The sequence below is a fragment of the Tribolium madens genome, unplaced genomic scaffold, assembly GCF_015345945.1.
Source record: "Tribolium madens isolate multiple individuals breed KSU strain unplaced genomic scaffold, Tmad_KSU_1.1 Scaffold_71;HRSCAF=194;Tcas5.2_LG6, whole genome shotgun sequence".
In the NCBI taxonomy this organism is placed as follows: domain Eukaryota; kingdom Metazoa; phylum Arthropoda; class Insecta; order Coleoptera; family Tenebrionidae; genus Tribolium; species Tribolium madens.
Genome location: NW_025401041.1, coordinates 8809042 through 8832413, shown reverse-complemented (window position 1 = coordinate 8832413; position 23372 = coordinate 8809042). Strand labels below are relative to the sequence as shown.

Genomic DNA, 23372 nt, shown 5'->3' with positions numbered 1-23372 from the left:
AAAGAGCCAAGTTTCAAACCTTTCTTACAGGGTGAAATAAAAAAACTTGTTTTGTATAATATTTTAGGCCTATAATTGTGTTGATTGCCACCGTTTACATGAATAAGGGAGCTACTACAAAATTTGGCCACTCATTTTAGGCCTTATTGTCGCAACGTTGTTCAACTCGGCGTCGCAAAATTATAAATCGCTTCGTAAACTTTTTTCTGTGTTTTTTCCAATTTCCGTTTCATCTCGTCCGTATACGGATCAAAATTGAGCACTCGTCTTTTCCTCCGATAAATCCCTTCTTTTCGTTCGAGAGCACATTTAAACAAATCTTCATTCGGTGGTGATATGTCGAGAAAATTTATAATCGTCTTAAGGGTGTGTTCAAGATTATCGACAAGTTGTTCATAAAAAATGACATGTGTTGGTCCTGTGAAATTATACAACCAGTCTAGATTGGTTTGTTTCCACGCTTCGAGTTTATCATTGACGAATTGTTGCCAATCTAACACAACAAACAAACTAATTACAAGTCTACCAATATGACAAACATACATTTCCCTTTGGTCCTTTTATACCTATCCGGTGACGCAAATCCAATATGGCCGCCACTTTGTCGGTTAAATTCGGCTTGGATCGCTGCTCCGGGTGCCCGGACTAATAAAATTGCTTTTGAGAAAATCCTCCGGGCATTGTGACCCCATTCATGGGTCTTTACCACAAGCACCGAACCATTTGCGATGTTTTCAGCAGGAAAACCATTTTTCAATAAACCGTAATCTTTGTAAACCGAACCAGTATAAAAACCGGAAGCTTGTTGTAGTAAATAGCGTAACCATGTGTTTCCGCTTCCGGGAAATGAAACCAAAGCGACGGGAGATTTGGCGGGATTAATGTATTTCAAATCGGAACACCACTGAATTTTAGAACGACGAAGAGGGGGTCGAAGACCCGGAAAACCATATTCGTAGTTTTTCAAACGTTGATTACGATCCGTTTGCTTAAAATTCACTCATTTAGAGGGTCCCCCGCCCCTTCAAAAACTAATTACTTACTTTTGGTAAATTTTTGGGTTCATGTAGAGTGACCGCTGATAGAAATAAGACCCCTGCTATATATAAAAACAACAATATTGCCAAGATCCAATATCTAACTCTAGTGACATGCATTTGTCCATTATTTTGATTGGAAGTTTAACAATTAGACTAAATTATTGCGAATAACCAATCTTGGAAGCCTGAAAAAGACACAACAAATCGATAAAATCGTAATTTGTTTGTCAACACTCACCTTAAATTTTCAACGATTTTAGTCAATTATCCATTGGAAGAGGTTTTCACTCGCATTTTTTGCGTTAAAAAACGGTTTTTGACTACATAACAAAGACAAAAAGAGTTGTAACGTTAATAGGGCGTCGTCGTGCCCACTAGGCGTCGACCAGTGACCCTCAAAATGTTTAAAAAATGAACAAGTATGCAATAAAATAAAAATAAAGTCTGACTCAGTGCAATTAATCAAAAAACTGATAATAAATTTTAACCTTGTGTAGATAGTGAGGAACAACAAAAATAAAACAAGCACAAAATCGTACAAATTTATTGTTTCACAGCCTCTAATTGTAGTAAAACCGTGACCATTTCTGGCCTGTCTTTCGCCCCCGTTCTCACACACCCCTTCCCAATCTCCAACAGCCCCCTAAAACAATCCTCCCCTCCTTCAGCTCTTGGATCTTTCAATTGTAACACATCCTTGTCCCAATAAACCACATGATCCCTTAAAAACTTATTCTCTCTTTTAGTCGAATAGGCAGCCCCTGCTGTCGCCAACTCGAATAAAACAACCCCAAAACTATAAGTATCAACTTTCGTCGAGAATTTTTTATATTTCATAAATTCATCAGGAAGGTAAGGTCTTGTACCATGAATCCTACTGACTTTAATATAGTCAGTTTGGGGGCCTTCACGAGCCAACCCAAAGTCACCAATTCGGGGAATTTCATTCAAATCGAGAAGAATATTAGCCGATTTAATATCACCGTGAATGAGAGGTTTATCACGAATTGTGTGAAGAAATTGAAGCCCACGTGCGGTACCAATCGCGATTGCGAGTCGAGTCGGCCATGAGAGGACACGTGAAGGTTCCCGGATGTGAAGACGGTGCTCCAGGGAACCCCCTGACATGTATTGGTAAACGAGACAGTGTTGAGGCCCGTCTATACTATACCTGAAAAAACTAATAATAACAAAATTACCCCCAACAAGACTCACCCACCCATAAAGGGGTAAAATATTGTCGTGTCTGTAGGCATTCAAACAGTGTAATTCAGTGTAGGACTGAAAAATTTGCTCAGGATTGTCATCCTTTTTCTCAATTCGTTTAATAGCCACTTGGGTGCACTTCCAGACGCCTTTAAAGACCGTCCCAAAGCCCCCACGACCCAAAATCGCGCCGGGGTTCCAATCATTCGTTGATTGTCTTAAATCATCGTAGGGGATTTGAGGTATAGCCCCCACCGTTTCACATGAGGGTTTTTGAGGTTTTGTTTCGTTATTTTCACAACTGTGAATTGGGGCATTGAGTATTTTTTCAGTTGGCTCATTTTTGATCAAATGGTGATATTTTGGGTCAATAAGGGGTTTAAGAATTGTCATAGCTTGATAGTGTTTCATTCGATATAAAAGAATAAACAGTTCAAGGACAGTGTGGTTGTGGTGGCTCCACAAATCGAGGAGTTTGTCACTGGGGGACATACTTCGAAGAAATTCGCGACCAACTCTCTGGAATTGAATTAATTAGCTTGAATTATTTTTTTTTTTAAACTCACTTGAACAGTTTCAGAATCAAATTGCATGTGAACAGCGGCCAATTCCTCAAAACTATTATTCCGGTCCAAAATATTACACAGTGTTTTGCGTTCCAAAAACGGCATATCGTAAATAAACATTTTAAATTAATTAAAAAAAAAACACAAAAAAGTTGGGTTATGTCAGTCAGATTTGACAATTCAACAGCACTGCTACCAATCATAAAATAAAAACCCTAATCGGTATAACCTCACTTTTAAAAATGTTTCCTCTCATACGAAATGTAGTTAATGTAATTCGAAAGTGCCCCCTTGTTGTGGCCCCCACTTCCAATTCTCACATACTAGCGGCGATTACACCGAGCAAATTTTTAGTTCCTGTGAATTATAACCAAACACCATGTTGTGGTTTCAAAGTTAAAGGGCGATTGAAAAAACGGTGTAAAGACTGTTATTTTGTGGTGCGGGAGCAACGTGTTTATGTCCTTTGTAAAACCCATGGTAGACATAAACAAATGTCGATAGTTCCAGACCCCAAAAGTACATGGATTTTGAGTCATGCAACTCAAGGTAAAGTCCGACCTTGGTGAAGAAAGAAAGAAAGAAAAACAGTCTCATCGAGGGGGTTTACATGATTTATTGTGGTAGTTGATTCGATTCTTGTTTCTTTCTAGCTTTATGATGTAGTTTAACATAAGTGTTGTATAACATGAAAAGGAAATAAACATATGTCAATATTCCTGTAATGTTGTTAATCAAGAGGATTAATTGAATGGTGTATTCTTTCCCTGTTGTCGTTTTAAACGAATAGTCGTAATCAATCGTCACAAAATAGAAAATTATTGAACCGAATGATAATCCAAGTGTTGCACAAAGATATCTGGGTTTTTCCCATACAATAGCCCACATGAATATCACTGCAGCTGCTGCCAACAGTATCATAAGTCCAATTGAAATAACAATTAGCTCTTCAGTGGGGTTGTGTATCGTATAAGGTGTCAAACATGCCATTTGAAGGACTAGTAACATTGCAGCCCCACATCGTAAAGGCACACAACAACAACATTTACGAAAAATCATTATTTTCAATAAATCACGACAAGACAAACTTTGTAACTTTCCTTTGAAATCCCACGGTTTGAATTTGCCGCTAATAAAAGACATTTTTTTGACTTTTCAAACTTGAACTAGGGATTTTAGTTTTTTTAATAATGCAACCACCAATTCAAAACAAAAACGCGATATCAAAAGTATTTATTCAAATAATAAATCATCAAGTACAAAAATACCACCCGAAAGACGCACACAATCTAACCTAATCAAGCTAATAAATAAAATCCTTAATTAATTCCTCTTCTTTTCATCTCTACTTTTCACCTCTCGTGCAAAATAAACCGACCTTGCATTCAAATAAATAATATAGAAGAATGAGATTATCAAAAAAATGAGACCACTCGGGACATGTGTGCTACACAACAAGTAGAAACACAGCCCCAATTCGACAATTAACACAATCGCAGTCAAATAAACAGCCAATTTGAGCGCGAAAGTTTGTTTTCGGAGTTTTTCAATTTTGTATAAAAAATGACAGAAGAGAAGTGCCCGGAAGAAAAGCATCGTTTTTTCGGCTTTTTGAAGGACGGATTGGGAGGACCTCAACCAGGCGAATAAAGCCGGAAGAATGTTGTACTGTTGTGAGCAAATAAAACTGTTGAAACGACGGATTTTCTCCAAGGAGGAGGTGCGAACAAGATGGTGGGATTTGGATGCCATCTTGCGAGGGGGCGACTGCAGCTTCGAGATGGTTTCAACTTCAGTACTTGACATTCTGAAAAAAAATCGCAATTTAAGTACTAAATAATACTATCTATTTGTTCATTAACATGACAATTTGTTCTTATCAAAAATGTCCAAGGCTAATTGGTACATAATTGACAAGGTTATTGCGTCTGTTTCTCATGTATACAGTGTGTTTAAACTTTATTTAAAAAATGAGCAAATATTTTGTATCACAGATCTGGTTAAGTCCAGTTTGAATTAAATTCGAGTTATCAGAGAACAAATAGATAAGTGTGTTGTTTACTGTCTTGCATAATTCTGATTACGTTTCGCAATTGTTGTCAATGATTTATTTTTAATTTGTTTTAATTTGCCCAATTTCAAATAAAAAGGAAACATAACGCGAAAAAAATACAGTTTTCTATAATTGAATTAACTTTTTTACCAAATCCGATCAAAATCTTACTTTTTTCCATAAATAACCACAAAATTGTTTTGTACAAAAAAATTAGATCAAGTTCATGGAAAAGGCCAAAACTTTAGTAACTTACTGTGCATAAGTGTGCCCTAAACTTTTGTAACCTACTGTACATACTGTTTTATTTTTTTTCCATAAATTCATTAGATTATGTATAAATTAAATTTTCTATTTTTATCAAAACTACTTACTCGTTGAATTTATTGCTTGTTACCAACACTTATGCAAAACTCGTTCTAAAACACACTTTTTTATTTTTCCCATAATCACACATGCGTGTTGAACAAGTTTCTTAGGGAAAAAAGTCAAGAGAGGCGTATACACCGCTCCAATTTTTTATCTCAATTGAATCGGAGGGTCATAAGTCGGAGGTTGCCAACTGTGATAAATCATTTCAAAAAAACAGAACTGAGCAAAGTATAATTAATTAAAAAAATACTCACTTGAATAATATATATATCACAAAAATCACTCAGTCTTTGTCCAAAAAAACAGTCTCAAAGTCACTTATGATTATTTCTTCTCGGAAGTCTTCTCTTCCATTATCGAGCACACAACTTGCGACCGCCAAACACCAACAAACTCGATATACAAGCACCACGTCCTTAAATAGGCAAAGCTTGTTTATATCTCCGTCTCTCTTCGAATTACAAATGTTGAAGAGAGATGGAAGAAGAAGTCACCAATTGGTGATGATTGAAATAGCAGTAGCGTCCCTCAACGTCGAGAATATTCGTCATTAACATAATCTGCCTTTTGTACGACTTCACTTTGACCCTTTTTTTTTTCAAGAAAAATTTCACTTATTTTCACAAATATTGATTAAAGGGCGGATTAGAAAGCCGTGATGGCCGTCACGTACACCCCTCAAACACATTTCTAACATTGTAAAACACATGTTTATTGCAAAAAAACGTGCAATTTCCATGTTTTTAGACATTGACGTTGTATAAAATAACAATAATCTAATCATGTTTGTACATTTCGTGGTAAAAACAAGTTTAGGTACGTGTGTTCGATTTTTTGTTCAACTAGATAAAAACAAAAATAAAGAGGTTGCTTAATAGAATTACTGCTAGAAATTGTAAAAATTTTACGACCACATCGTAAAAATTGAAAAAAAAAGGAAAATTGTTAAACATTGTGTTTATTTGATTGTTATGGCAATAAAAACTAAATTTTTCAATAAAAAAAGACAGTCGGTAGTATGGATAGTGTTCAAAATTGTTAGGTTAGTGATATTTGATTTTATGAACTATTTGGAACTACATTTTTGAACAATAATTAACACTGATGGTTCAGAAAAAATATTGTTTTTCAAATATATCTAATAAACTAATTTCGTAGCAATAACCGAATTATTAATTAAATTAAATTAAAAAAAAACATTAATTGTCATTTTTTGCTACTGTTGAATGGTTTTGAATAAAAAATCCGTAAATTTTACGACCGCATCGTAAAAATTTAAAAAAAATTGTTAAACATTATTGTTTTGTCAATAAAAACTAAATTCTTCTAAAAGAAAAGACAGTCGGTAGTATGGATAGTGTTGTCCAAAATTGTTTTTAGACAATATTGTCCCAAAAAGTTAGGGAAATTTGATTTTACGAAAGTTATGTTTTTGAACAATAATTAACACTGATGGTTCAGAAAAATCCCTGTTTTCCAAATGTATCTAATAATAAACTAATTTCGTAGCAATAACAGAATTATTAATTAAATTAAATTAAACAAAAACATTAATTAAGTGTCATTTTTTGTTACTGTTGAATGTTTTTGAATAAAAAACGACCGCATCGTAAGAATTTTAGAAAAATTGTTAAACATTATTATTTTGGCAATAAAAACTAAATTTTTCAATAAAAAAAGACAGTCGGTGATGTGGATAGTGTTGTCCAAAATAGTTTTTGGACAATATTGCACAAAAAAATTAGGGAAATTTGATTTTACGAACCATTTGGAACTACATTACTGTGATGTTTTTGAACAATAATTAACACTGATGGTTCCGAAAAATTCCTGTTTTTCAAATATATCTAATAATAGACAAATTTCGTAGCAATAACAGAATTATTAATTAAGTTAAAGTAAACAAAAACATTAATTAAGTGTCATTTTTTGCTACTGTTGAATGTTTTTGAATAAAAAATCCGTCTCGTCTCTATTTTTATAATCCAAATAAATTATATAACGCGCCTTTTACTCCCATTATCAGTCATCTTCCTTATGCAGTCTTATCAAAGGTCAGATTAACTTTCTCAATTCGAGCAAAGAGACAGTCAATTAAAAAATCCAATTATTTTCTGGTACACTAAAATCGTAGAACAATAGAAGAACGATAATTAATAAGCAAGTGAAAAAAGCGTGTAATTAATACTTGTCTCTTCTCTTTCTCACACCTTTAAAATCAGGCCAACTGACCCGAAATATTCGTTATCAGTATTGTTATCATAATGCGCACGACCACTCATCGGTCACGTTCCTAACTATTAACCAATTTCCAATAAATTGAATCATTCTAAAATCCTGTTTTTTCAGCCACGAAAATACTGGCTTTTAATGATTCTCTTATCGTGATTGTTGTGTCCCCCCACAATGACATCCGGATTAAAGGTCTTTATGGGCGTTTCATGCGATAATAAATCATTCACAAAGCGCGTGAATTATGAAAATTATTTATTAATATGACAAATTATTGGCCCGGCCCTGACAATGACTTATCCATAAACTTCTTTTTAGCAAAACACAGCCACCATTTGCTGGGCTTTCCATCGTCCCCAAACACTCTATCCACGACCCTTAACCCCACTTCCTGTCTCAATTGGGTCAAATAAGCCCTTAGAAACTCGGCGTCTGAAGGTGACTTGGCTCTACTATACACCGAATTTAGGGGAAAACCCGGATCACCAGGGATATCAAAACGGGAAATTGCCAAAGTGTACATCTCATTCTGGGCTTGGTTACGGTTTGCACACCTTTGTAGTTTTTTCAGACACTCGGTAATATACAGGGTGATATAAATCAACAAACGATCGGCCTCTGACTAAAAAAGGGGGCGTTTCATTACAGCGAGACACTGGGTGGGGCTCACCTTGATTTCATAAGTGCGAAAAAAAACATTAGCTTTGAAATAATAAAGGGACTCGTCTATGATATCCTGATCGGTTGATTGGCCACTAAAAGGGGGTGCAGGCCCCCGAAATTGTGTTTTGAACGGTAAAATAGCAGTATTACCGACTGATTGTTGGTGCTCCAAAAAAGCCGAATGGTAAGCCTAAAACCACACAAAAACACTTTAAAAGACACACAAGGGGGCTAGCAAAAACACACCGGCATTTTAAACTGAAATTTCACGATTTTTTCAACCAAACCTCCCCAATTACTCACGTCGGTAATGCAGATTCCTGTTAAAATGTCAACAAAAATTAGCATTATTTGTAGGGTTCCAGCTCCACAACCCCCAAAAGTCACCTCCCAGAAACTACACTAAATCAAAAAATTTATTTTAACACATTTTTTATCAAAAATTTACACTTTTGGGTGCCATAACCCCACTTAATCACGTGTGGCAACACTGGTCACTAGTCACATAACCCAACTTTTTACGTTAGTTTTTTTTCTTAAAAATGCGTTACGCTCAGCTTGTTGTGGGGCCTGCGGGTAGTGGCAAGGTAATTATCACTGTTTTTATTAATTTTTGGCCACTAAAAGTGTTTTTAGTCGACTTATTGTTCGGCTTTGGTGCAACACGCAATCGACGCAAAAAGAACAATAGAAGTGGTAAATTTGGATCCAGCGGCTGAATATTTCGACTATGAGCCACGTGCCGACATTCGAGAGTTGATCCACGTGCAAGACACCATGGAAGATGAAGAATTACATTTTGGTCCGAATGGGGGGCTCATTTTTTGCATTGAATACCTTCTAGAGAATTCTGATTGGTTGCGAGACAAGTTGGGGGAGGAAGAGGACGATTATATTCTATTTGATTGTCCAGGACAAATCGAATTATACACACACTTAACCGCTATGAAAAAACTAGTGAAATTGTTACAAGACTGGAATTTTAATATTTGTAGTGTTTTTTTGGTCGATGTTCAGTTTATGACAGATGGGGCGAAATTCCTGTCGGGGACAATGGCCACGTTGAGTGTCATGGTGAATTTAGAACTGCCACATGTGAATCTTTTATCAAAAATGGATTTATTGAGCAAGGGGGCACGTAAACGTCTTGATAGATTTCTTGAGCCTGACGCTCATGCCATTCTAGGGGACATTGAACTAAATGGAATGAATGCCTTCAATGAAAAGCATAAAAAATTGTCAGAAGCCATAGGGGAATTAATCGAGAATTATTCCCTAGTCCGGTTTTTGCCCCTAAATTTGAAAAACCAGGAAAGTATTAGTGATATTTTGACAACGATTGATAACGTCATACAGTATGGAGAGGATCAGGATGTTCGGACACGTGATTTCGAGGAGGAACCAAACGAGGACGAATAATAAAACCACGATGAGAATTTATTCCAATACTTTTTTTTATATAAAACAATAACACAAAATACTAAACTAAACCTACTTTCCTATCGGTTTTTATCCTCTTAAAGCAATCAATGATAAAAAGGTACACATGGATGAGACTTAAAATTAAAAAAATCACAAATATTTACAAATCGCCGAATTGCACAAAAAGTAGGAAAAGTGAAGTTAAGTCATGTAAGTAGGAGTTATCACAGAAAAAGAATTTGTTCTTTCATTTCCCCAAAAACAAAAAAAAATACTGACTTATTACGTGACGACAATTTCGAACGAAAATTCAAAATGAGTTAGAGAGAGAGGAGGAGATCGAAATTGCCCTTGAAATTATTCCTAACGATTGATAATATCATTTGTCTGAAATTGACGATATAGCTATACATTTTGTTCCTTAACATGTACTGAAAATTCGTTTAATTTGTTCATTAAATGCACAGGCATCCACTCACTATGTTAGTAACACTTTTTTTTTTAAACCTACTAATTAAGTTTAACAAAAACAGTCTATCACACATCTTGCAGATGCTTTGAAACGGTCAGAGATTTGAACGGTTCGGACCACATTCGTCTCAAATCGCCCTGAAAACACAAAGATTTCAACACTCAACCTTGAGATTATTTAAAAAAATGGAAACAAAATCGTATTGACCTTACAATCGCAGCAAGCCTTGTAATTTGTGTCAATGGCCACATTTTTATACTAAAATATACAAAAATGCGCCAAATATCTTGCAAAACATTTTTATTAATAAAAATTTTTAAATTTCCCGGCGCATCCACCATTTTTGCATTGTTGCCAACCCCCCCCCATTTTCAGTGTTTTACACTTGTTAAACCCAATTGCGACTACAACTTTCGGATTAAATAATTTAAAACAGATTGACACTAGTTTAGCTCACAATTTACGAATTTTAATTGAGAAAATTCAATTTCCTGGCGCATCCACCATTTTAGTGACTTTCATGTTCCCAACTTAACTCCGGCGTCACCGCCGCCATGTTTAAAATGAATTAGATGGGGGCACCTACCTTCAGATACGCCATGGTGAGAAGAGGCAATAAAGTGAAGGGAACTAAATACAACAAGGCCGGTTGCGCCGCCTTGAACACCTCCGAGCTGACAGTCGCGGTCAACAACCCCAAAAAGTACCCCAGAAGCGAACAATGGAAATACGTCAATCGCGACCCCGTCAATCCTTGACTCTTCTTATAAGCATCATATCGTAACACAAAACACAACAACAAACCCGGCATCACGATATCACCTAAACCTGAAACTCGGAACTATCAACACACCAATCTTGCCAACTGTTGTAGTACCAACCTAACATACTGAAATGCCCCGTATTGTGGATACTGGGGAATACGAGTTTGCCCGGTAGACTTAATTTGGGGGCTTCTTTGGCAACGCCCCCGATGTGTAATTTTCGTGCGACGAGACCTACAGGGTTTTCAGCTGGACGTGTGGCCACTTTGACCATCACATTCGTACTGAAAATGTATGAGGAGAAGAACACCCAGAAGACGTCGTAGATGAGAAGTCCAGTGAGGAGAAGAGTGGAGACTTTGAGACTCGGGAGTCGAACAAATGCGATGAAGGCTACACACAGCCCCATTCCCATGGCGTCCATTAATAACCAATGCCCTGGGATAAATACGAAATGTCAAAAATCGTAGCTAACTTCACTCACCAGTGAGCACCCAGATGCAAACAATGAAGACAGAAAGTGAAAATGAGAGGAGTTCCGCCGCTGTGAACCTCCCACACATCCCAAACGAGATTTTATTACCATCAGAACAGGGCCGTATGATATATTGACACATTGGTAATAGTAGAAACGCAAGTGCGACAGTTGCAATAACTGAAATTAAAAAATGAGCCAACTTCACACTTCATTACTACCAACTTACTTGCTGTACAAATGGCAAAAAGCATTTGCATTGAATCAAAAAAGAAAAACATAACAAGAAGTGAGATACTGGCCCCCAGAGGCAAACACAGCGCTTGCATTGTATCCAAAGTCTGAACATTGTTCTCAGTCTGGGCCTGTTGGGCCGGATTTAGGAGACAATTCCCACTAGGCCCCCCATTGGCCCTATCTCGAGCCTCTTGCTCCATGTTGAGACTCCTAAACGAACCATAAACAATCAACAGCATTGAGATAAGAAACGTGGACACCCGACTCGAGTCCATTATCGAATAGGCCCATTGGTACTCGATGGTTTGGCCCGGTTGATCCGCCATTTCTGCAAAACCCTTTTTTCATACAAAGGTAAGTGACCGAAAACAACACCCACCTTGAAACTAATGCACCAAATGCATCAAACATCACTTTCGCCGCCCCAGAGACATGAAAGCCCCCTTATGAACACAATTATTTACACGAAAAACGCACATCCGAAACGGTTAGGTGCATCTGGGCGCCATGTTGATTTTCACATTTCACTTTTATTTCACTTTCTAATAAGGGGGGACGTTACGCAAGCGACATGGGGGCGGCCTCCAAGCCTTCATAACACACTATTTATACAGATTCAAGTATCACACTAAAAAACACAGAAAATAGAGGGGAAAGTTACGATAGGCAACCAGTTATACACCAGGGAGAGTGGGTCAAATGGGACTACTTTTTATCACGATTTCATCAGTCAAAAAAACGCATCTATTGTTGTTTCATTTTCACTTAATTAACTAACTTTCATTTTTTTTTATTATAAATAAATAGAAAATAAAATCCTCAATCCTCCTCACTGCTCCTCGATTTTTCCTCATCCTCCACCAACAAGGCCAATTTTTTAATTGCAGTTTTTGTCCGTTCTGTTAAAAAATTGTCAACTTGTCCTAAAATATTCACAAGTTGGATCATGCGTTCAAAATTGCGATTTATAGTCTCCGCATTTTGCATTTCTTCTTCCTTGGCTTTAATCTGGCGATGAAGATTGTTTATCAAATGTTGGGCATTTATTTTTGCTTTAATTTGATTGGCGGTGGGACCAATTGAGGCATTTATGACCGCAATTATTGTTATCTACAAAAAAAATTTTGAGTAAATTAAATAGTTTTATCGAAATTTTCACCAGGAAAAACACTACACGAAGTTTGCTGTACATTTTTAACAATTTGACTAATCAGAGAACAATGCAATTAGAGAATAAAAACGCTTAATTGGGTCGTGTTTTTGCTTAGCTAGTAAATATCTGCTTGTGCAATAATTAAAGTAATAATTGGCGGAAAAAGAAAATGTTGAAAATTTTCATTGAGTTTTGCGTCAAATGTTTGCTTTTTGTACAAACTTTGTAACTAATTAATTGTTAAAAATAAATATTAATTGACATAAACCGAATTCCAAACCCCAAAACTTATGCAACTGCAAATACACGCATGTGTGTATGTATGCCAACATTTTGCAAACAATTTTTTATTTTCAAACTCGACCCAATAACGTTTTATGCACTTTTTTGAGTCTTTAGGACCCCCAATATTAAAAAAAATATTTTTTTACAATCGCATGTTTGCCCTAATTTCAAAATTTGACCAAATCTTGTCCGGAAATGGCGATAAAATTCAACAAACCTTTCATTTCCCCTTACAAATTGCGATAAACCAAAAACTACTTCAACCCACCATCAAATCGCCCAAAACCCCTCAATTAAATAATTATTTAAATCCTCAAAAAGTCATAAATAATTCAAACCGTGTCCCCGATGCATTTCCTATATATAATCGTGTAGAAAAACGAATTTTGAACACAAAAATGTGGCCAGTTGTCTTATACACCTCAGTGTTGGGGCTCGCCTCCGCCTCGGACAACGAAATCGCTCCAAACCCCGTCGATTTATCTTATCTCGGTGCATCAATATTCGGTGAACCCCGCGAAAATAAAAACCTAGAAGGTTGGGATGAAAATCACCCGGAAAATCCCGAAGAATTGGGCGAGTACGCCGAAGGCGACATCCTATTTCCCGAGAATGCCCGAAATGGACTTGTTTCCAAGACAACAAGATGGAAAGACGGGGTAGTCCCCTACGAGATTTCCCCTTTTTACCCACCTAAAGACGTACAAATGATCAAGCGTGCGATGGAAATCTATCACAAATACACTTGCATCAAGTGAGCCATGATTGACTTAAGCTACGACGTGACTTTAATTTTGCAGGTTTCGGCCGAAAACGGCCTCCGACAAGGATTATATTTCTATAGTCAATGGGAATACAGGGTGTTGGTCAAGTGTGGGGCGGATTACCGGACGTCAAGAAGTCAACCTACAAAACCCCTATTGCACAAGCAAAGTGGGGACCCCCATGCACGAATTAATGCACGCTTTAGGGTTCGTCCATGAGCAAAATCGATGGGAAAGAGACGATTTTGTGACAATTGCGTGGCAAAATATCAAAAATGGACACGAGGGGAATTTCAAAAAAGCCGATCGGGGAAGTACAGACGGTTTTGGGGTTGTGTATGACTACAGGTCGGTTATGCATTACTCACCGAGTGCGTTTTCTACCAATGGTAAACCCACAATTGTGCCTAAGGTAATTGGAGGTTTGGACCAATCACAAGGTGACATTTGGCGTTGCAGGATTCGAGCAAGAATGTGAAAATGGGGCAAAGGGAGGGATTCAGTCGGGGGGACATTATCAAGATTAATACGATGTATGGGTGTCCCAATAAGCCTCCAGGGGGGGATGTGGTGGGCGGCGAGGTCAGCGGCGGCGGCAACGGGGGCGGCCTCTTGTCCTTCTTGTTCCAAATTGTTAATTAAATGAGAATAAAATGCTTAAAATTCAAATTTTTCATTATTGGAGTCGCCATTTTGTCTCAAAATTTATGATTTAAATTGGCAATATAACATTGTTGCCAACGTAATTTCAAAGTCACAGCCAACTTTTTTGCGATCCAGTGTTTCATTATCACTCGAAATTAATAATCTCTTATCACACGCCCAGTCATTTGCGACTCTTCCTCTCGTCAACATGTCCCCAATTTTCCTAATTTTCATTATTATTCCGGTGATTTTCTCCCGGAGTTTCACTCACGATGAACTCGATACCGACTTGAGTTTCATTAAGACGTGTAACCGAACCTCCCCTATCAGTATGAGTAAGTGTGCAATTGTTTTCTTAACCGAATTTAACCGAACCGATTTAGGAACAATGAATGAGGTTTTAATCAACAAGAAATTGGGTTATGGTGAGTCTAGTGCTTTCAAATGTTTCCTCCACTGTCTTTTTATGAAATACGGATGGATGGACAGTGACGGGGGGTTCCTCCTCCACGATATAAAACAGACTTTGGAGGAGTCTGATGTGGAGATTGCCAGTTTGGAGTTTATTTTGTACAAATGTACAGCCACCGAGTCGAATAATCGATGCGAAAGGGCTTTTGTTTTCACTCAGTGTTTTTGGGACAAAATGGCTGAACAACAGCCATCTGAAGACCAGTTTTTCTACAACATTGAAGATAAGAAATGACTATCACTACCTACATTCGACAGGAAGTTCCAGAGGTGAACGAACTGATTACAACTTGGTTAGTTATTATATTAATTAAAAATAACAAATAAAATTTTTATAATTTAACAATTACACCAATACTATTTATTTAAAATACGGAATATTAATTCCAGAATTATTGTGTTTTCGTCACAATCACTAGTCGCATGTTTGTGGAGCACAGGAACCAATTCATTATCCAAACTTTCCATGTAAATCGGTGGCAACTTTACACCATTGCTCCCAGCACAGTACGCCACCTACCAAAACCAAAAATCACCAACTGAATTAGTAAAAATCACCAAACTTACAAAAAGTGCATTAAGATTAGCCCTAATCCCAATTTTGTGAAAATTATTACTTATCAATAAGTCTAAATACTTGACAAGGGCTGTACAAGTCGCTTTTGCGATTGTCTCTGATACTTTGGAAATGTCAATTGGGTCCTGATTACGGCTAGCTTCACTCTCATTCTGTACAATAAAAACCTCAGTCCAACGAATAAATCGATTACCATTGACATAATCCTTCCCGTTATGGACTCGAATCGAGGGAATCCCCTCCATCGATTTATTATCAATTGGTGAAGAAACCCTAGAAAATCACTAAAACGGTGCCAACCTACTAGAGATAATTACCCGACGTTGAAATTCGTATCAGGCTCCCCCCATACAATATTAACCGTTTCATCGGACACAGCATTAATACAACCACATTGTACAGTGTGATTTTTCATATTGCGTAAACTTTCCCGAATTTGAGTCATATGATCCGAGGGGATTTGAATCATTAAACCATCTTCGACAATCGAAGACTTTGCAGTTAAACCACTCGACGATTTAAGAGCACCGTTAAAAACAATAAAACTTGCCCCAGTTACTACAAACTAATCAAAAAAAAAACCAAATTTGTGTAATATTTTTACCTTTTCGTGGTTTATTGTGAATATTAATCGCATGTGTACTGTAAGTATTTTCATTACTTTGCGTGTCTTGAATGCAGACTAAATGCGAATCGGCTAAAAGACTAAAATTTCCAGCAAATGCCAAAATGTGGTCACTGGAATTGTTCATCGATTTCATCACCTGAAACAAAGTTTTAGTGCGTTTCATGGGATTAGAGTGGTACTACTTGATCGTAGCGGTTCGAGGGGATTGTCACAGTGGTGTTTTTGTCCTCCATGTGGATGGTAAGGCCCCGAATTTGGGGTAAAGTGTACGAAAAGTTGCGAAAATCAGCAAGTAAATTAATAATCGTGTGTCCAATTTCAACAAACACGCTATCTCGATACCGATTCGAGATAATCGGACTGGGATAATAGCGATATTCAGCCCCCAGTCTCAAAACAAGTCGCAAAGGGAACAATTTCGCCCATGGAGTCTCCCATCTAGGAAAAAAAAATCACTAAAAAATCGTAACTCAAGTAAATACCACCTATGTATCAAAAGTCCGATTAAAAACGGTTTTTGAGGCTTTATTACGTTGCATAAACATTGAAATGTTGGTCTTATATACACGAAACCGGCGTGATTTTTCGAACCCAAAAAATTCGTTGTGGTGTGTAATGACAATCCCATTTCTTTTACAGATGTGCCTTTAACCGCATCCAAATAAATATTATTCAAATGAAAGAAAACATCTTTAGGGACAGTTTTTTCATCGTCGAGTAATTCGAGAAGGATCACAACTTCGTCCTGACCGACATTTATTAAGCCTTCAGTTGAGAAACACCACGCTGTCTTGTTTATACAACAATCCACTTCAAGAAAAAATGTTATTACCAAAAAAAAATCAATTAAAATACTAACTATTAATTATTTTGACGTGAACTAAGAGATTAGTTTGAAGGGAAAAAATCAAAGTTTCATTTTTCAACATTTCCACCACGTTTGGGCCATTACTGCACTCCAAATACGATAAATCTGTAATTTTTTTATTAATTTTTCACTCAATTTGAAAGTAATTTTTCTATTTACCTGATTTATTTATAGTGACAGTTGGGGGTAAATCATCCCCTTTGGGTATAAAACTGTTAGTTTCCGGATCAACAACTGGAAAATTCTTCTCATCCCCACCCTTCACCCTACTGTAATTAAAATCATTATCTAAATTAGTCAAATCACTCCCAGGTCTGATTCCATCACAAAACATAACACTTTTATTACTCCTTTTACTTGACCCTTTCCTCTTAAGCACCCCCACAGGTACCATAACAGCCGGTGGGGCCACATTTCCTGCTACTTGTTGATGTGGGGGCACCGTCGAGCAATACTCAAGTGGATTATTCGGATTCGGTTGTGATCTAGGGGAATTCGATTCGCTATCTGAACTATTGGTCACACTGCTCTTTTCTAATACTTCGTGACATTTCGTACAAACTCGTGCAATATCGTCGAGATACTCAAGTCGGTATTTTAGATTACAACATTTCGAACATAAAACTTGACCGCAAGCACGACAATGATGTCGACGTTTAATTACAGTAAATTTTGTGTCGCAATGTTGGCAATTGGTTGCTTCCGAATCGGGGATCCACACAGGGGCTTGTTTACCCAATTGGGGGTCATCTGTGGCCTCGTTTGGGGGGGCGGCTTCACGTATTGGTTCCTCCACTGTGTCGGTAGATGGCGTACACGATGAATTAGTCTCAGTGGAAATGTCAGAGAATGTAGGGGAAGCGGAAGTGGAACACTCAGTATCGCTATTTTGCTTCTCCTGAGGCAACTCCTTATTGACATAAACGTTATTATAGGGCGTTGAACCCGGTTCACCTAAAATGTTACTAAATCTAGGGGAATTTGACGCGTTTAAGGTACCAACCTACGAGGTCTATGACAGGTTTCTCGTCCTCTTGATTGGACAATGGGAGATTATTAGGCCTCACACTTGACGGTTCTTCTTCTTCTTCAGTTTTTGGTGTTTCTTCATATTCTTTCTCTAATTCGTCCAAATAACGGTTCAATTCGGACTCATCTAAATTGATATCTTCATCAAAGCCAACTTTAATTACACTCTTTTCTTCACATTTAACACTTTCAAGGTCACTACTTGGTTTTTCATCAGTCTTTTGATTAATTGACACGTTTGTTTCAACTACACTGACTTGATTTTCTTCAATTATAGGTGAATCACGTGACTCATCACAAATGTCATTTTCAATTGTTTCATCAGATCCTTCTTGTTCACTTACTGTTTCTTCGTTTTTTTCCTCAATTGAGATTATTTCAGTGTTTTCTTCCTCAACTAAGTGATTAATTTCAGTGTTTTCTTCTTGATTTTGGTCACTTTCACTAGTGACTTTTTCTTCGGTTATATTATTGTCGGTGATTTCAGGGCTGGAATTTTCGCCAGTTTCAGGCAAAATCGGTTTAATTTCACATTTGGGCGAAATATCAGTATTTAAATACTCGTTTAAACTGTGAAAAACGTTATTAATTGAATGTTTGACATTGGAATTTTTGAAATTGTTGAAATTTTGCTTGTGATTTGAACTATGTTGATCGGTTAATTCGCTATATTCGAAATCGTTTAAAACCTGATCTAAATCCACGGTGTATTTATCCATCTGAAAAATTCGGGTTAAATTTCAAGTCACACAAACCGGTCAAACTTCACCTCCGGTAATTAAATAAGTCAGAAATTTCATTGCACCATTTGAAATGATATAAATATAAACAAAAAACCCACTTTTTGGCTTTTATAACCACACAAAAACCATTTCAATCAGCTGATTTAAATGACATTTGATACAGTTGGTAATGAAAAAAACCCCAATTGGGTTAGTAGTAGAAAACTAGAATTTAAAATGGCTGAAGAAAATGACAGTTATCCTCTCCATCAAGCTGTTTTTAATAATGATTTGAAATCCTTATCCCGATTATTGCGCAAACACGATGTGGGAGCTAAAGACAAGCACGGTGAGTGGTCCAATCACACCCAAATCCCGATTTTACCCCAGCTTTAGTGGCAATTAACATCGAAGCGGGAAAAGTGAGGTTATATCAAAAAAATTTCTGGTAAATAGGGGGCACAAAATGACCGATTTGCTCTGTTACAGGCAACACCGCCTTGCATTTGGCCGTGATGTTGGGCCGCAAAGGTAATCCGATCACTTTCAACGTTTCACAATTTTTATCTTATCTTTCAGAATGCGTGCAATTGTTGTTGAAACACGACGCTCCTGTTAAGGTCAAGAATGGGTTAGGGTGGACGGTGTTGGCAGAAGCTGTTAGTTACGGCAACAGACCCACTAGTAAATTTCACTTTTTCCCAGTTTAATTTACCAAAAATTTGGTTTTTAGTCTCGTCACTTGTACGTAAATTTCGTCAACAGTCGAGAGAGCAGATGGAGGAAAGGCGCCCGAATTTGGTCGAAGCCTTGAATAGGATTAATGATTTTTACATGGAACTCAAATGGGACTTTCAATCCTGGGGTTGGCACCACTTAATGCACCAATTTGTTGCTAATTTCACGTTTTAGTGCCACTTGTGTCGCGTATTTTACCGTCCGATATTTGTAAAATCTACAAAAGTGGGGCTAATATCAGACTGGACACCACATTAGTCGATTTCTCTGACATGAGATGGGAACGTGGTGATATTTCATTTATTTTCAATGGTAACGCTGAACCTAATGAAAGTCTCACCGTCCTTGATAACATATTAAAAGTCTATCAAAAAGTTCGTTACGAAGAGAGCGAAATGGAGATTGAAGATGAGGTTGATTTATTAATGTCGACGGATATTTTAGCCGCTCAAGTCTCTACGAAAAGTATTTCGTTTGCGCGTGCGCAAAGTGGTTGGATTTTCAGAGAAGATAAAAAAGAATTAGTTGCGGGGCAATACGAAAGTGAATTATATACAGTTAATGGTCTCATGTTAGAGAGTCGAAAAAGAAGAGAACATTTGTCTTCTGATGATTTACAAAAAAATAAAGCCCTATTAGAAAGTTTGACTAAAGGGGGCAGTTTACAAAGTTTCGATCAAAATGGCGTTGTAAGTGGGCGGAGCAAGTTTTATTGTTTTGCAAAACAGCCTATTGTGATTGTTTTAGCCGGTTCGTCGAACTAGTTTGGTCCCGCCCCCTGAGAAAAATGTCACGTGGCAAGAATACATAAATTCAGATGTTAATTCTTATCCTCGTCTTGGCCGTGATCTAGTTTACAAAGAAACAACAAAAGCGTTCAAGGCCACCATAGCTATGGTATTGTAATTTTTGGAAAATTTCTAATATAATTATATTTTTGCAGAGTTCAGAATTTCCCCTATCAGTGGAGATGTTATTGAACGTTCTTGAGGTCATTGCTCCCTTCAAACATTTTTCCAAACTGCGTGATTTTATTACGTTTAAGCTCCCTACTGGTTTTCCTGTTAAAGTAGAGATTCCTATCTTACCGACTGTCACTGCAAAAATCACATTCCAGCAGTTTGAATTTCGGAATAATATACCGAAAGAGTTGTTTGAAACACCGAAAAACTATAAAGAGGATCCGACTAGGTGGCACCAATTGTTGTGATTGATTTGTGTTTTAATTAATTTTGTTGTAGATTTCCCGATTTATGACGTCCTGAATTATTAAATTCGTTTGAAATAACTTATACTAAAAAACCAGTGTTTCTCCTGCCGTATGACAGACGTTTTCTTGCTAAGGCGAAGTTTGTCGGTAAATTAAGAAAATCAAGGGAGCTAGCAGGGGGACAAAGCCCTACAGTGTGTGTGGAAGTACCAATGCTGTTCACACTAGGTAGCATCTACTCGACTAGTTGTCTAGTCTATCTGGAATAGATCGGGAAATAAATTTCGATTCGTTTTTTATCAAAAAGCAGGGTATTTGTTTTATTCTAGGTTTTAAAACGGAAATTTGTTGGTTTTTTTTTTATGTTAAATTGTTGTTAATTGTGTATTCATGTTGAATGTTTAGAAATTAATTGTGTTTGCTGGCACCGACATATCAGGAAGTGAAAATTTTTACTTTATTAAGTTTCAAAAACGTCAATTACAAAACAAGACTAATTTAACACAGGCTGACGTATTATATAAGCCTACTTTATTTATGCTTACTAATCATCGTCATTTATTTGTATTTATTTATATTTAATAGTAGATAATTGTTCCATTTTTCGCAATAAAATGTTTAATTTTATGGACACTTGACTATCATTTGTGCAAATTTTGACCAATACCGACGCACAATTTGTTATTTAGGAGCAATCACCCTGTATATTCAAGCAGATGGCGCCACTATCGCAACATTTGTTTACCAAATTTTTGTTGCAAAAATGTCTGAATTGGTCTCTAAATGTGTCCTCCGTGTGGAAGTGAACGATGAAAGCGCTGGTAAGTGTTAAATTTCACATAACCTCACTTAATTAGTGTTGCAGATGGAGGGGCTGAGGCTTCTAATGAAGGGGCTAAAACGGGGCGCAAATCGCGTGATATCAGTGTGGAGACGTTCCCTAGTCGGTTGGAGAGTCCTCGAGAGGATTGGGGGCTCCTTCCTGTATGTTCCCGTGAAACAACCCCCTTGACCGAACCTGAAGACGCCAAAAGCGAAATAGGGTTTTTTAGTGGTAATCCTTTTGTTGAGATTACTAAAGGAATTTTGCATTTGTATAAGGAAGAGTAAGTGTGTTTTTAACCATGTTTTTGTCCCAATTAATAGAGAGAAAATAGTGTTTTAAGTGATAGGAAGGAGGCTTTGACGCTTTGTTTGCTAGGTGTGCCAACCTCAATGACATGTCATGACTTGTTGGCTTTCACAGCCCCCTGTCATGCCGATATTGCTCATATTCGAGTCCTCAGAGACTCCCTACCTAACCAATACATGGCCCTATTAACGTAAGTGCCCCCTTGTTGGGAATCAATAATGTGGCCCCCTAGTTTTAGAACCCACGAGTCGGCTATGGAATTTTACATAACCTTCAATGGGGGCCCTTTCAACAGTCTTGAACCTGACAACATCTGTCGAATTGTTTGGGTGTCTCGTGTGGAGTGGGCCCACGATGGGGTTCCCCCGCCCGGTCATACAGAACTCCCCATTTGTCCCGTCTGTCTCGGTAAATCCCTCAACTCGAAAATCCCATTAATTCATTTGTGAAATTTAGAACGAATGGACGAATCAGTTGATGGTGTTTTGACAATTTTATGCAATCACGCATTTCATGCAAACTGTCTCGAGCAATGGAGCGATTCCACGTGTCCTGTGTGTCGCTGTGTCCAGAGCCCCGAACAGGCCGCAAGTTCCGAATGCGAGCAATGTGGAAAAGTGGCCCAATCGGCGGACGCACTTTGGATTTGTCTCATTTGCGGGCATGTGGGATGCGGCCGGTATCAAGGGGGCCACGCTGCACTCCACTATCGCGAATCGGGACATTGCTATGCCTTGCAATTGGGCTCGCATCGAGTGTGGGACTACAAAGGCGATAATTTCGTTCATAGACTTCTCCAGAATAAAGCAGATGGGAAATTGGTGCCTTCGGAGGGCCCCCCGTCGGAGGCCGAGTGCGCACAGGAAAAAGTCGACTCGGTTCAGCTCGAATTCACCTATTTATTAACATCGCAACTGGAGGAACAACGATTGTATTTCGAGGATAAATTAGCACAGTAGGATGCTTCACCGAATTGGGGTTTTTCACACTACTAATTTATTTCAGGCTTGATAGTATTTATTATGCAGAAAATCAGGAATTAAAAGCGGAAGTGCTCGAATTAACCGAGAAAAATAATAAACTCAAAGCGGAAATTGTTAATTTGAATAAAGAAAAGTTGGCATTGGAGAGAAAAGTCAATCAACAGAGTGTCAAGTGGGTACCAACCTAACCGAAGTTATGTCACTATTTAATTTTTTGTTTAGATTAAACACGACTTTAAATGATTTAAATGAGGAAAAACAACTAGGGAAAGCTTTGAGGAATAATCAACAACAGTGGCAAACTAAATTGAGTAAATTACAGGAAGAAAAGGATAATATGGAGAAAGAAATATCAGAATTGAAGGAACAAGTCCGCGACTTAATGTTTTTTATTGACGCTAAACAAGTCGGTATTTTATTTGTTAATGAATTAAATTATTTGATTAATTTCAAGGTCATTGAAAAATCTGATGATCGCGATGATATTGCTGGCGGTACAATCACAGTGGGGGCCGAGCCGGCAAAAAATAAAAAGAAAGGGAAAAAAAAGCGTTAATTAGTGAGATAAAGCAATGTAAATATTGAATTTCTCTGTAATTTAAGTGTAATAATTTATATCTGTCATTAAATATTTAGATTAGTTGGTGTTTTTGTTGTGGTGCAGT

At 37.4% G+C, this 23372-nt stretch overlaps 12 protein-coding genes across 14 annotated transcripts; 5 read left to right on the top strand and 7 right to left on the bottom strand.

Annotated features, from left to right (window-relative positions):
* Positions 1-49: 49 nt before the first annotated feature.
* Positions 50-1443, bottom strand: LOC123009033 (WSCD family member AAEL009094). Its single transcript, XM_044405134.1, has 4 exons — positions 1279-1443; positions 1044-1225; positions 544-988; positions 50-493 (listed from the first exon to the last, which is right to left on the bottom strand). Exons 2-4 carry the CDS (start codon positions 1155-1157, stop codon positions 162-164), a joined length of 891 nt encoding a protein of 296 aa, XP_044261069.1. The 5' UTR covers positions 1158-1225; positions 1279-1443; the 3' UTR covers positions 50-161.
* Positions 1444-1583: 140 nt separating this feature from the next.
* Positions 1584-3016, bottom strand: LOC123009181 (serine/threonine-protein kinase pelle). The gene is made up of 3 exons (XM_044405308.1): positions 2813-3016; positions 2260-2765; positions 1584-2211 (listed from the first exon to the last, which is right to left on the bottom strand). The coding sequence occupies exons 1-3, from the start codon at positions 2930-2932 to the stop codon at positions 1584-1586; spliced, it is 1254 nt and encodes a 417-aa protein (XP_044261243.1). The 5' UTR covers positions 2933-3016.
* A 1014-nt stretch (positions 3017-4030) lies between these two features.
* LOC123009037 lies at positions 4031-5650 on the bottom strand. Of its 3 annotated transcripts, none has more exons than XM_044405137.1 (2): positions 5492-5650; positions 4031-4619 (listed from the first exon to the last, which is right to left on the bottom strand). In XM_044405137.1, the coding sequence occupies exon 2, from the start codon at positions 4616-4618 to the stop codon at positions 4136-4138; it is 483 nt and encodes a 160-aa protein (XP_044261072.1). In that variant the 5' UTR covers position 4619; positions 5492-5650; the 3' UTR covers positions 4031-4135. The 3 variants fall into 3 exon arrangements, with proteins under 3 accessions (XP_044261072.1, XP_044261073.1, XP_044261074.1); XM_044405138.1 differs by lacking the exon at positions 5492-5650 and adding an exon at positions 5240-5417; XM_044405139.1 differs by lacking the exon at positions 5492-5650 and adding an exon at positions 4675-5125.
* A 2057-nt stretch (positions 5651-7707) lies between these two features.
* On the bottom strand, positions 7708-8521 carry LOC123009035 (actin-related protein 2/3 complex subunit 3-B-like). The gene is made up of 3 exons (XM_044405136.1): positions 8379-8521; positions 8140-8322; positions 7708-8091 (listed from the first exon to the last, which is right to left on the bottom strand). Exons 1-3 carry the CDS (start codon positions 8478-8480, stop codon positions 7741-7743), a joined length of 636 nt encoding a protein of 211 aa, XP_044261071.1. The 5' UTR covers positions 8481-8521; the 3' UTR covers positions 7708-7740.
* Positions 8477-9572, top strand: LOC123009034 (GPN-loop GTPase 3). The gene is made up of 2 exons (XM_044405135.1): positions 8477-8719; positions 8769-9572. Exons 1-2 carry the CDS (start codon positions 8675-8677, stop codon positions 9549-9551), a joined length of 828 nt encoding a protein of 275 aa, XP_044261070.1. The 5' UTR covers positions 8477-8674; the 3' UTR covers positions 9552-9572.
* LOC123009032 (signal peptide peptidase-like 3) lies at positions 9547-12129 on the bottom strand. The gene is made up of 6 exons (XM_044405133.1): positions 11882-12129; positions 11495-11830; positions 11275-11445; positions 10908-11228; positions 10613-10854; positions 9547-10163 (listed from the first exon to the last, which is right to left on the bottom strand). The coding sequence occupies exons 2-6, from the start codon at positions 11826-11828 to the stop codon at positions 10092-10094; spliced, it is 1140 nt and encodes a 379-aa protein (XP_044261068.1). The 5' UTR covers positions 11829-11830; positions 11882-12129; the 3' UTR covers positions 9547-10091.
* Positions 12130-12234: 105 nt separating this feature from the next.
* On the bottom strand, positions 12235-12743 carry LOC123009039. Its single transcript, XM_044405142.1, has 2 exons — positions 12662-12743; positions 12235-12612 (listed from the first exon to the last, which is right to left on the bottom strand). Exons 1-2 carry the CDS (start codon positions 12692-12694, stop codon positions 12322-12324), a joined length of 324 nt encoding a protein of 107 aa, XP_044261077.1. The 5' UTR covers positions 12695-12743; the 3' UTR covers positions 12235-12321.
* A 453-nt stretch (positions 12744-13196) lies between these two features.
* LOC123009180 (zinc metalloproteinase nas-13-like) lies at positions 13197-14346 on the top strand. Its single transcript, XM_044405307.1, has 3 exons — positions 13197-13694; positions 13741-14116; positions 14164-14346. The coding sequence occupies exons 1-3, from the start codon at positions 13339-13341 to the stop codon at positions 14344-14346; spliced, it is 915 nt and encodes a 304-aa protein (XP_044261242.1). The 5' UTR covers positions 13197-13338.
* Positions 14347-14519: 173 nt separating this feature from the next.
* LOC123009038 (general odorant-binding protein 99b) lies at positions 14520-15169 on the top strand. The gene is made up of 2 exons (XM_044405140.1): positions 14520-14684; positions 14733-15169. Exons 1-2 carry the CDS (start codon positions 14558-14560, stop codon positions 15053-15055), a joined length of 450 nt encoding a protein of 149 aa, XP_044261075.1. The 5' UTR covers positions 14520-14557; the 3' UTR covers positions 15056-15169.
* Positions 15104-18847, bottom strand: LOC123009030 (zinc finger FYVE domain-containing protein 16). Its single transcript, XM_044405131.1, has 10 exons — positions 18692-18847; positions 17897-18641; positions 17053-17847; positions 16885-16998; positions 16511-16835; positions 16208-16463; positions 16002-16161; positions 15715-15955; positions 15388-15670; positions 15104-15336 (listed from the first exon to the last, which is right to left on the bottom strand). The coding sequence occupies exons 2-10, from the start codon at positions 18639-18641 to the stop codon at positions 15178-15180; spliced, it is 3078 nt and encodes a 1025-aa protein (XP_044261066.1). The 5' UTR covers positions 18692-18847; the 3' UTR covers positions 15104-15177.
* Positions 18848-18875: 28 nt separating this feature from the next.
* On the top strand, positions 18876-21223 carry LOC123009031 (ankyrin repeat domain-containing protein 13C). The gene is made up of 8 exons (XM_044405132.1): positions 18876-18993; positions 19134-19175; positions 19224-19328; positions 19378-19509; positions 19557-20071; positions 20130-20279; positions 20326-20573; positions 20624-21223. The coding sequence occupies exons 1-8, from the start codon at positions 18882-18884 to the stop codon at positions 20637-20639; spliced, it is 1320 nt and encodes a 439-aa protein (XP_044261067.1). The 5' UTR covers positions 18876-18881; the 3' UTR covers positions 20640-21223.
* A 71-nt stretch (positions 21224-21294) lies between these two features.
* LOC123008832 (BRCA1-associated protein) lies at positions 21295-23348 on the top strand. The gene is made up of 8 exons (XM_044404855.1): positions 21295-21413; positions 21458-21698; positions 21750-21914; positions 21957-22132; positions 22181-22679; positions 22730-22879; positions 22930-23113; positions 23162-23348. The coding sequence occupies exons 1-8, from the start codon at positions 21356-21358 to the stop codon at positions 23261-23263; spliced, it is 1575 nt and encodes a 524-aa protein (XP_044260790.1). The 5' UTR covers positions 21295-21355; the 3' UTR covers positions 23264-23348.
* Positions 23349-23372: the final 24 nt, after the last annotated feature.

What these genes read in the sequence shown, in the direction of transcription:
- LOC123009038 (XM_044405140.1), top strand. Translation starts at nt 14,558, where the DNA reads ATGTCCCCAATTTTCCTAATTTTCATTATTATTCCGGTGATTTTCTCC. An exon ending in AACCTCCCCTATCAGTATGA is followed by an intron (nt 14,685 to 14,732) that starts GTAAGTGTGCAA and finishes GAACCGATTTAG; the next exon opens with GAACAATGAATGAGGTTTTA.
- LOC123009037 (XM_044405137.1), bottom strand. Translation starts at nt 4,618, where the DNA reads ATGTCAAGTACTGAAGTTGAAACCATCTCGAAGCTGCAGTCGCCCCCT.
- LOC123009035 (XM_044405136.1), bottom strand. Translation starts at nt 8,480, where the DNA reads ATGCTAATTTTTGTTGACATTTTAACAGGAATCTGCATTACCGACGTG. An exon ending in AATTTCAGTTTAAAATGCCG is followed by an intron (nt 8,323 to 8,378) that starts GTGTGTTTTTGC and finishes GTGTGGTTTTAG; the next exon opens with GCTTACCATTCGGCTTTTTT. An exon ending in TTCGCACTTATGAAATCAAG is followed by an intron (nt 8,092 to 8,139) that starts GTGAGCCCCACC and finishes CCCCTTTTTTAG; the next exon opens with TCAGAGGCCGATCGTTTGTT.
- LOC123008832 (XM_044404855.1), top strand. Translation starts at nt 21,356, where the DNA reads ATGTCTGAATTGGTCTCTAAATGTGTCCTCCGTGTGGAAGTGAACGAT. An exon ending in CAATACATGGCCCTATTAAC is followed by an intron (nt 21,915 to 21,956) that starts GTAAGTGCCCCC and finishes GTGGCCCCCTAG; the next exon opens with TTTTAGAACCCACGAGTCGG. An exon ending in TTTTTATTGACGCTAAACAA is followed by an intron (nt 23,114 to 23,161) that starts GTCGGTATTTTA and finishes ATTAATTTCAAG; the next exon opens with GTCATTGAAAAATCTGATGA.
- LOC123009031 (XM_044405132.1), top strand. Translation starts at nt 18,882, where the DNA reads ATGGCTGAAGAAAATGACAGTTATCCTCTCCATCAAGCTGTTTTTAAT. An exon ending in ATGGGACTTTCAATCCTGGG is followed by an intron (nt 19,510 to 19,556) that starts GTTGGCACCACT and finishes TTCACGTTTTAG; the next exon opens with TGCCACTTGTGTCGCGTATT. An exon ending in GTTTCGATCAAAATGGCGTT is followed by an intron (nt 20,072 to 20,129) that starts GTAAGTGGGCGG and finishes TGATTGTTTTAG; the next exon opens with CCGGTTCGTCGAACTAGTTT.
- LOC123009034 (XM_044405135.1), top strand. Translation starts at nt 8,675, where the DNA reads ATGCGTTACGCTCAGCTTGTTGTGGGGCCTGCGGGTAGTGGCAAG. An exon ending in GGCCTGCGGGTAGTGGCAAG is followed by an intron (nt 8,720 to 8,768) that starts GTAATTATCACT and finishes AAGTGTTTTTAG; the next exon opens with TCGACTTATTGTTCGGCTTT.
- LOC123009030 (XM_044405131.1), bottom strand. Translation starts at nt 18,641, where the DNA reads ATGGATAAATACACCGTGGATTTAGATCAGGTTTTAAACGATTTCGAA. An exon ending in ATCGGACTTTTGATACATAG is followed by an intron (nt 16,464 to 16,510) that starts GTGGTATTTACT and finishes TTTTTTTCCTAG; the next exon opens with ATGGGAGACTCCATGGGCGA. An exon ending in CCTCGAACCGCTACGATCAA is followed by an intron (nt 16,162 to 16,207) that starts GTAGTACCACTC and finishes ACTTTGTTTCAG; the next exon opens with GTGATGAAATCGATGAACAA.
- LOC123009032 (XM_044405133.1), bottom strand. Translation starts at nt 11,828, where the DNA reads ATGGCGGATCAACCGGGCCAAACCATCGAGTACCAATGGGCCTATTCG. An exon ending in GGGGCATTTCAGTATGTTAG is followed by an intron (nt 10,855 to 10,907) that starts GTTGGTACTACA and finishes TCCGAGTTTCAG; the next exon opens with GTTTAGGTGATATCGTGATG. An exon ending in TCACCATGGCGTATCTGAAG is followed by an intron (nt 10,164 to 10,612) that starts GTAGGTGCCCCC and finishes TTGTGTTTTCAG; the next exon opens with GGCGATTTGAGACGAATGTG.
- LOC123009180 (XM_044405307.1), top strand. Translation starts at nt 13,339, where the DNA reads ATGTGGCCAGTTGTCTTATACACCTCAGTGTTGGGGCTCGCCTCCGCC. An exon ending in CACAAATACACTTGCATCAA is followed by an intron (nt 13,695 to 13,740) that starts GTGAGCCATGAT and finishes TTAATTTTGCAG; the next exon opens with GTTTCGGCCGAAAACGGCCT. An exon ending in AACCCACAATTGTGCCTAAG is followed by an intron (nt 14,117 to 14,163) that starts GTAATTGGAGGT and finishes TTGGCGTTGCAG; the next exon opens with GATTCGAGCAAGAATGTGAA.
- LOC123009039 (XM_044405142.1), bottom strand. Translation starts at nt 12,694, where the DNA reads ATGTACAGCAAACTTCGTGTAGTGTTTTTCCTG. An exon ending in TTCGTGTAGTGTTTTTCCTG is followed by an intron (nt 12,613 to 12,661) that starts GTGAAAATTTCG and finishes TTTTTTTTGTAG; the next exon opens with ATAACAATAATTGCGGTCAT.
- LOC123009181 (XM_044405308.1), bottom strand. Translation starts at nt 2,932, where the DNA reads ATGTTTATTTACGATATGCCGTTTTTGGAACGCAAAACACTGTGTAAT. An exon ending in TTGATTCTGAAACTGTTCAA is followed by an intron (nt 2,766 to 2,812) that starts GTGAGTTTAAAA and finishes ATTCAATTCCAG; the next exon opens with AGAGTTGGTCGCGAATTTCT. An exon ending in AATATTTTACCCCTTTATGG is followed by an intron (nt 2,212 to 2,259) that starts GTGGGTGAGTCT and finishes TAGTTTTTTCAG; the next exon opens with GTATAGTATAGACGGGCCTC.
- LOC123009033 (XM_044405134.1), bottom strand. Translation starts at nt 1,157, where the DNA reads ATGCATGTCACTAGAGTTAGATATTGGATCTTGGCAATATTGTTGTTT. An exon ending in AACCCAAAAATTTACCAAAA is followed by an intron (nt 989 to 1,043) that starts GTAAGTAATTAG and finishes GTGAATTTTAAG; the next exon opens with CAAACGGATCGTAATCAACG. An exon ending in TAAAAGGACCAAAGGGAAAT is followed by an intron (nt 494 to 543) that starts GTATGTTTGTCA and finishes TTGTTGTGTTAG; the next exon opens with ATTGGCAACAATTCGTCAAT.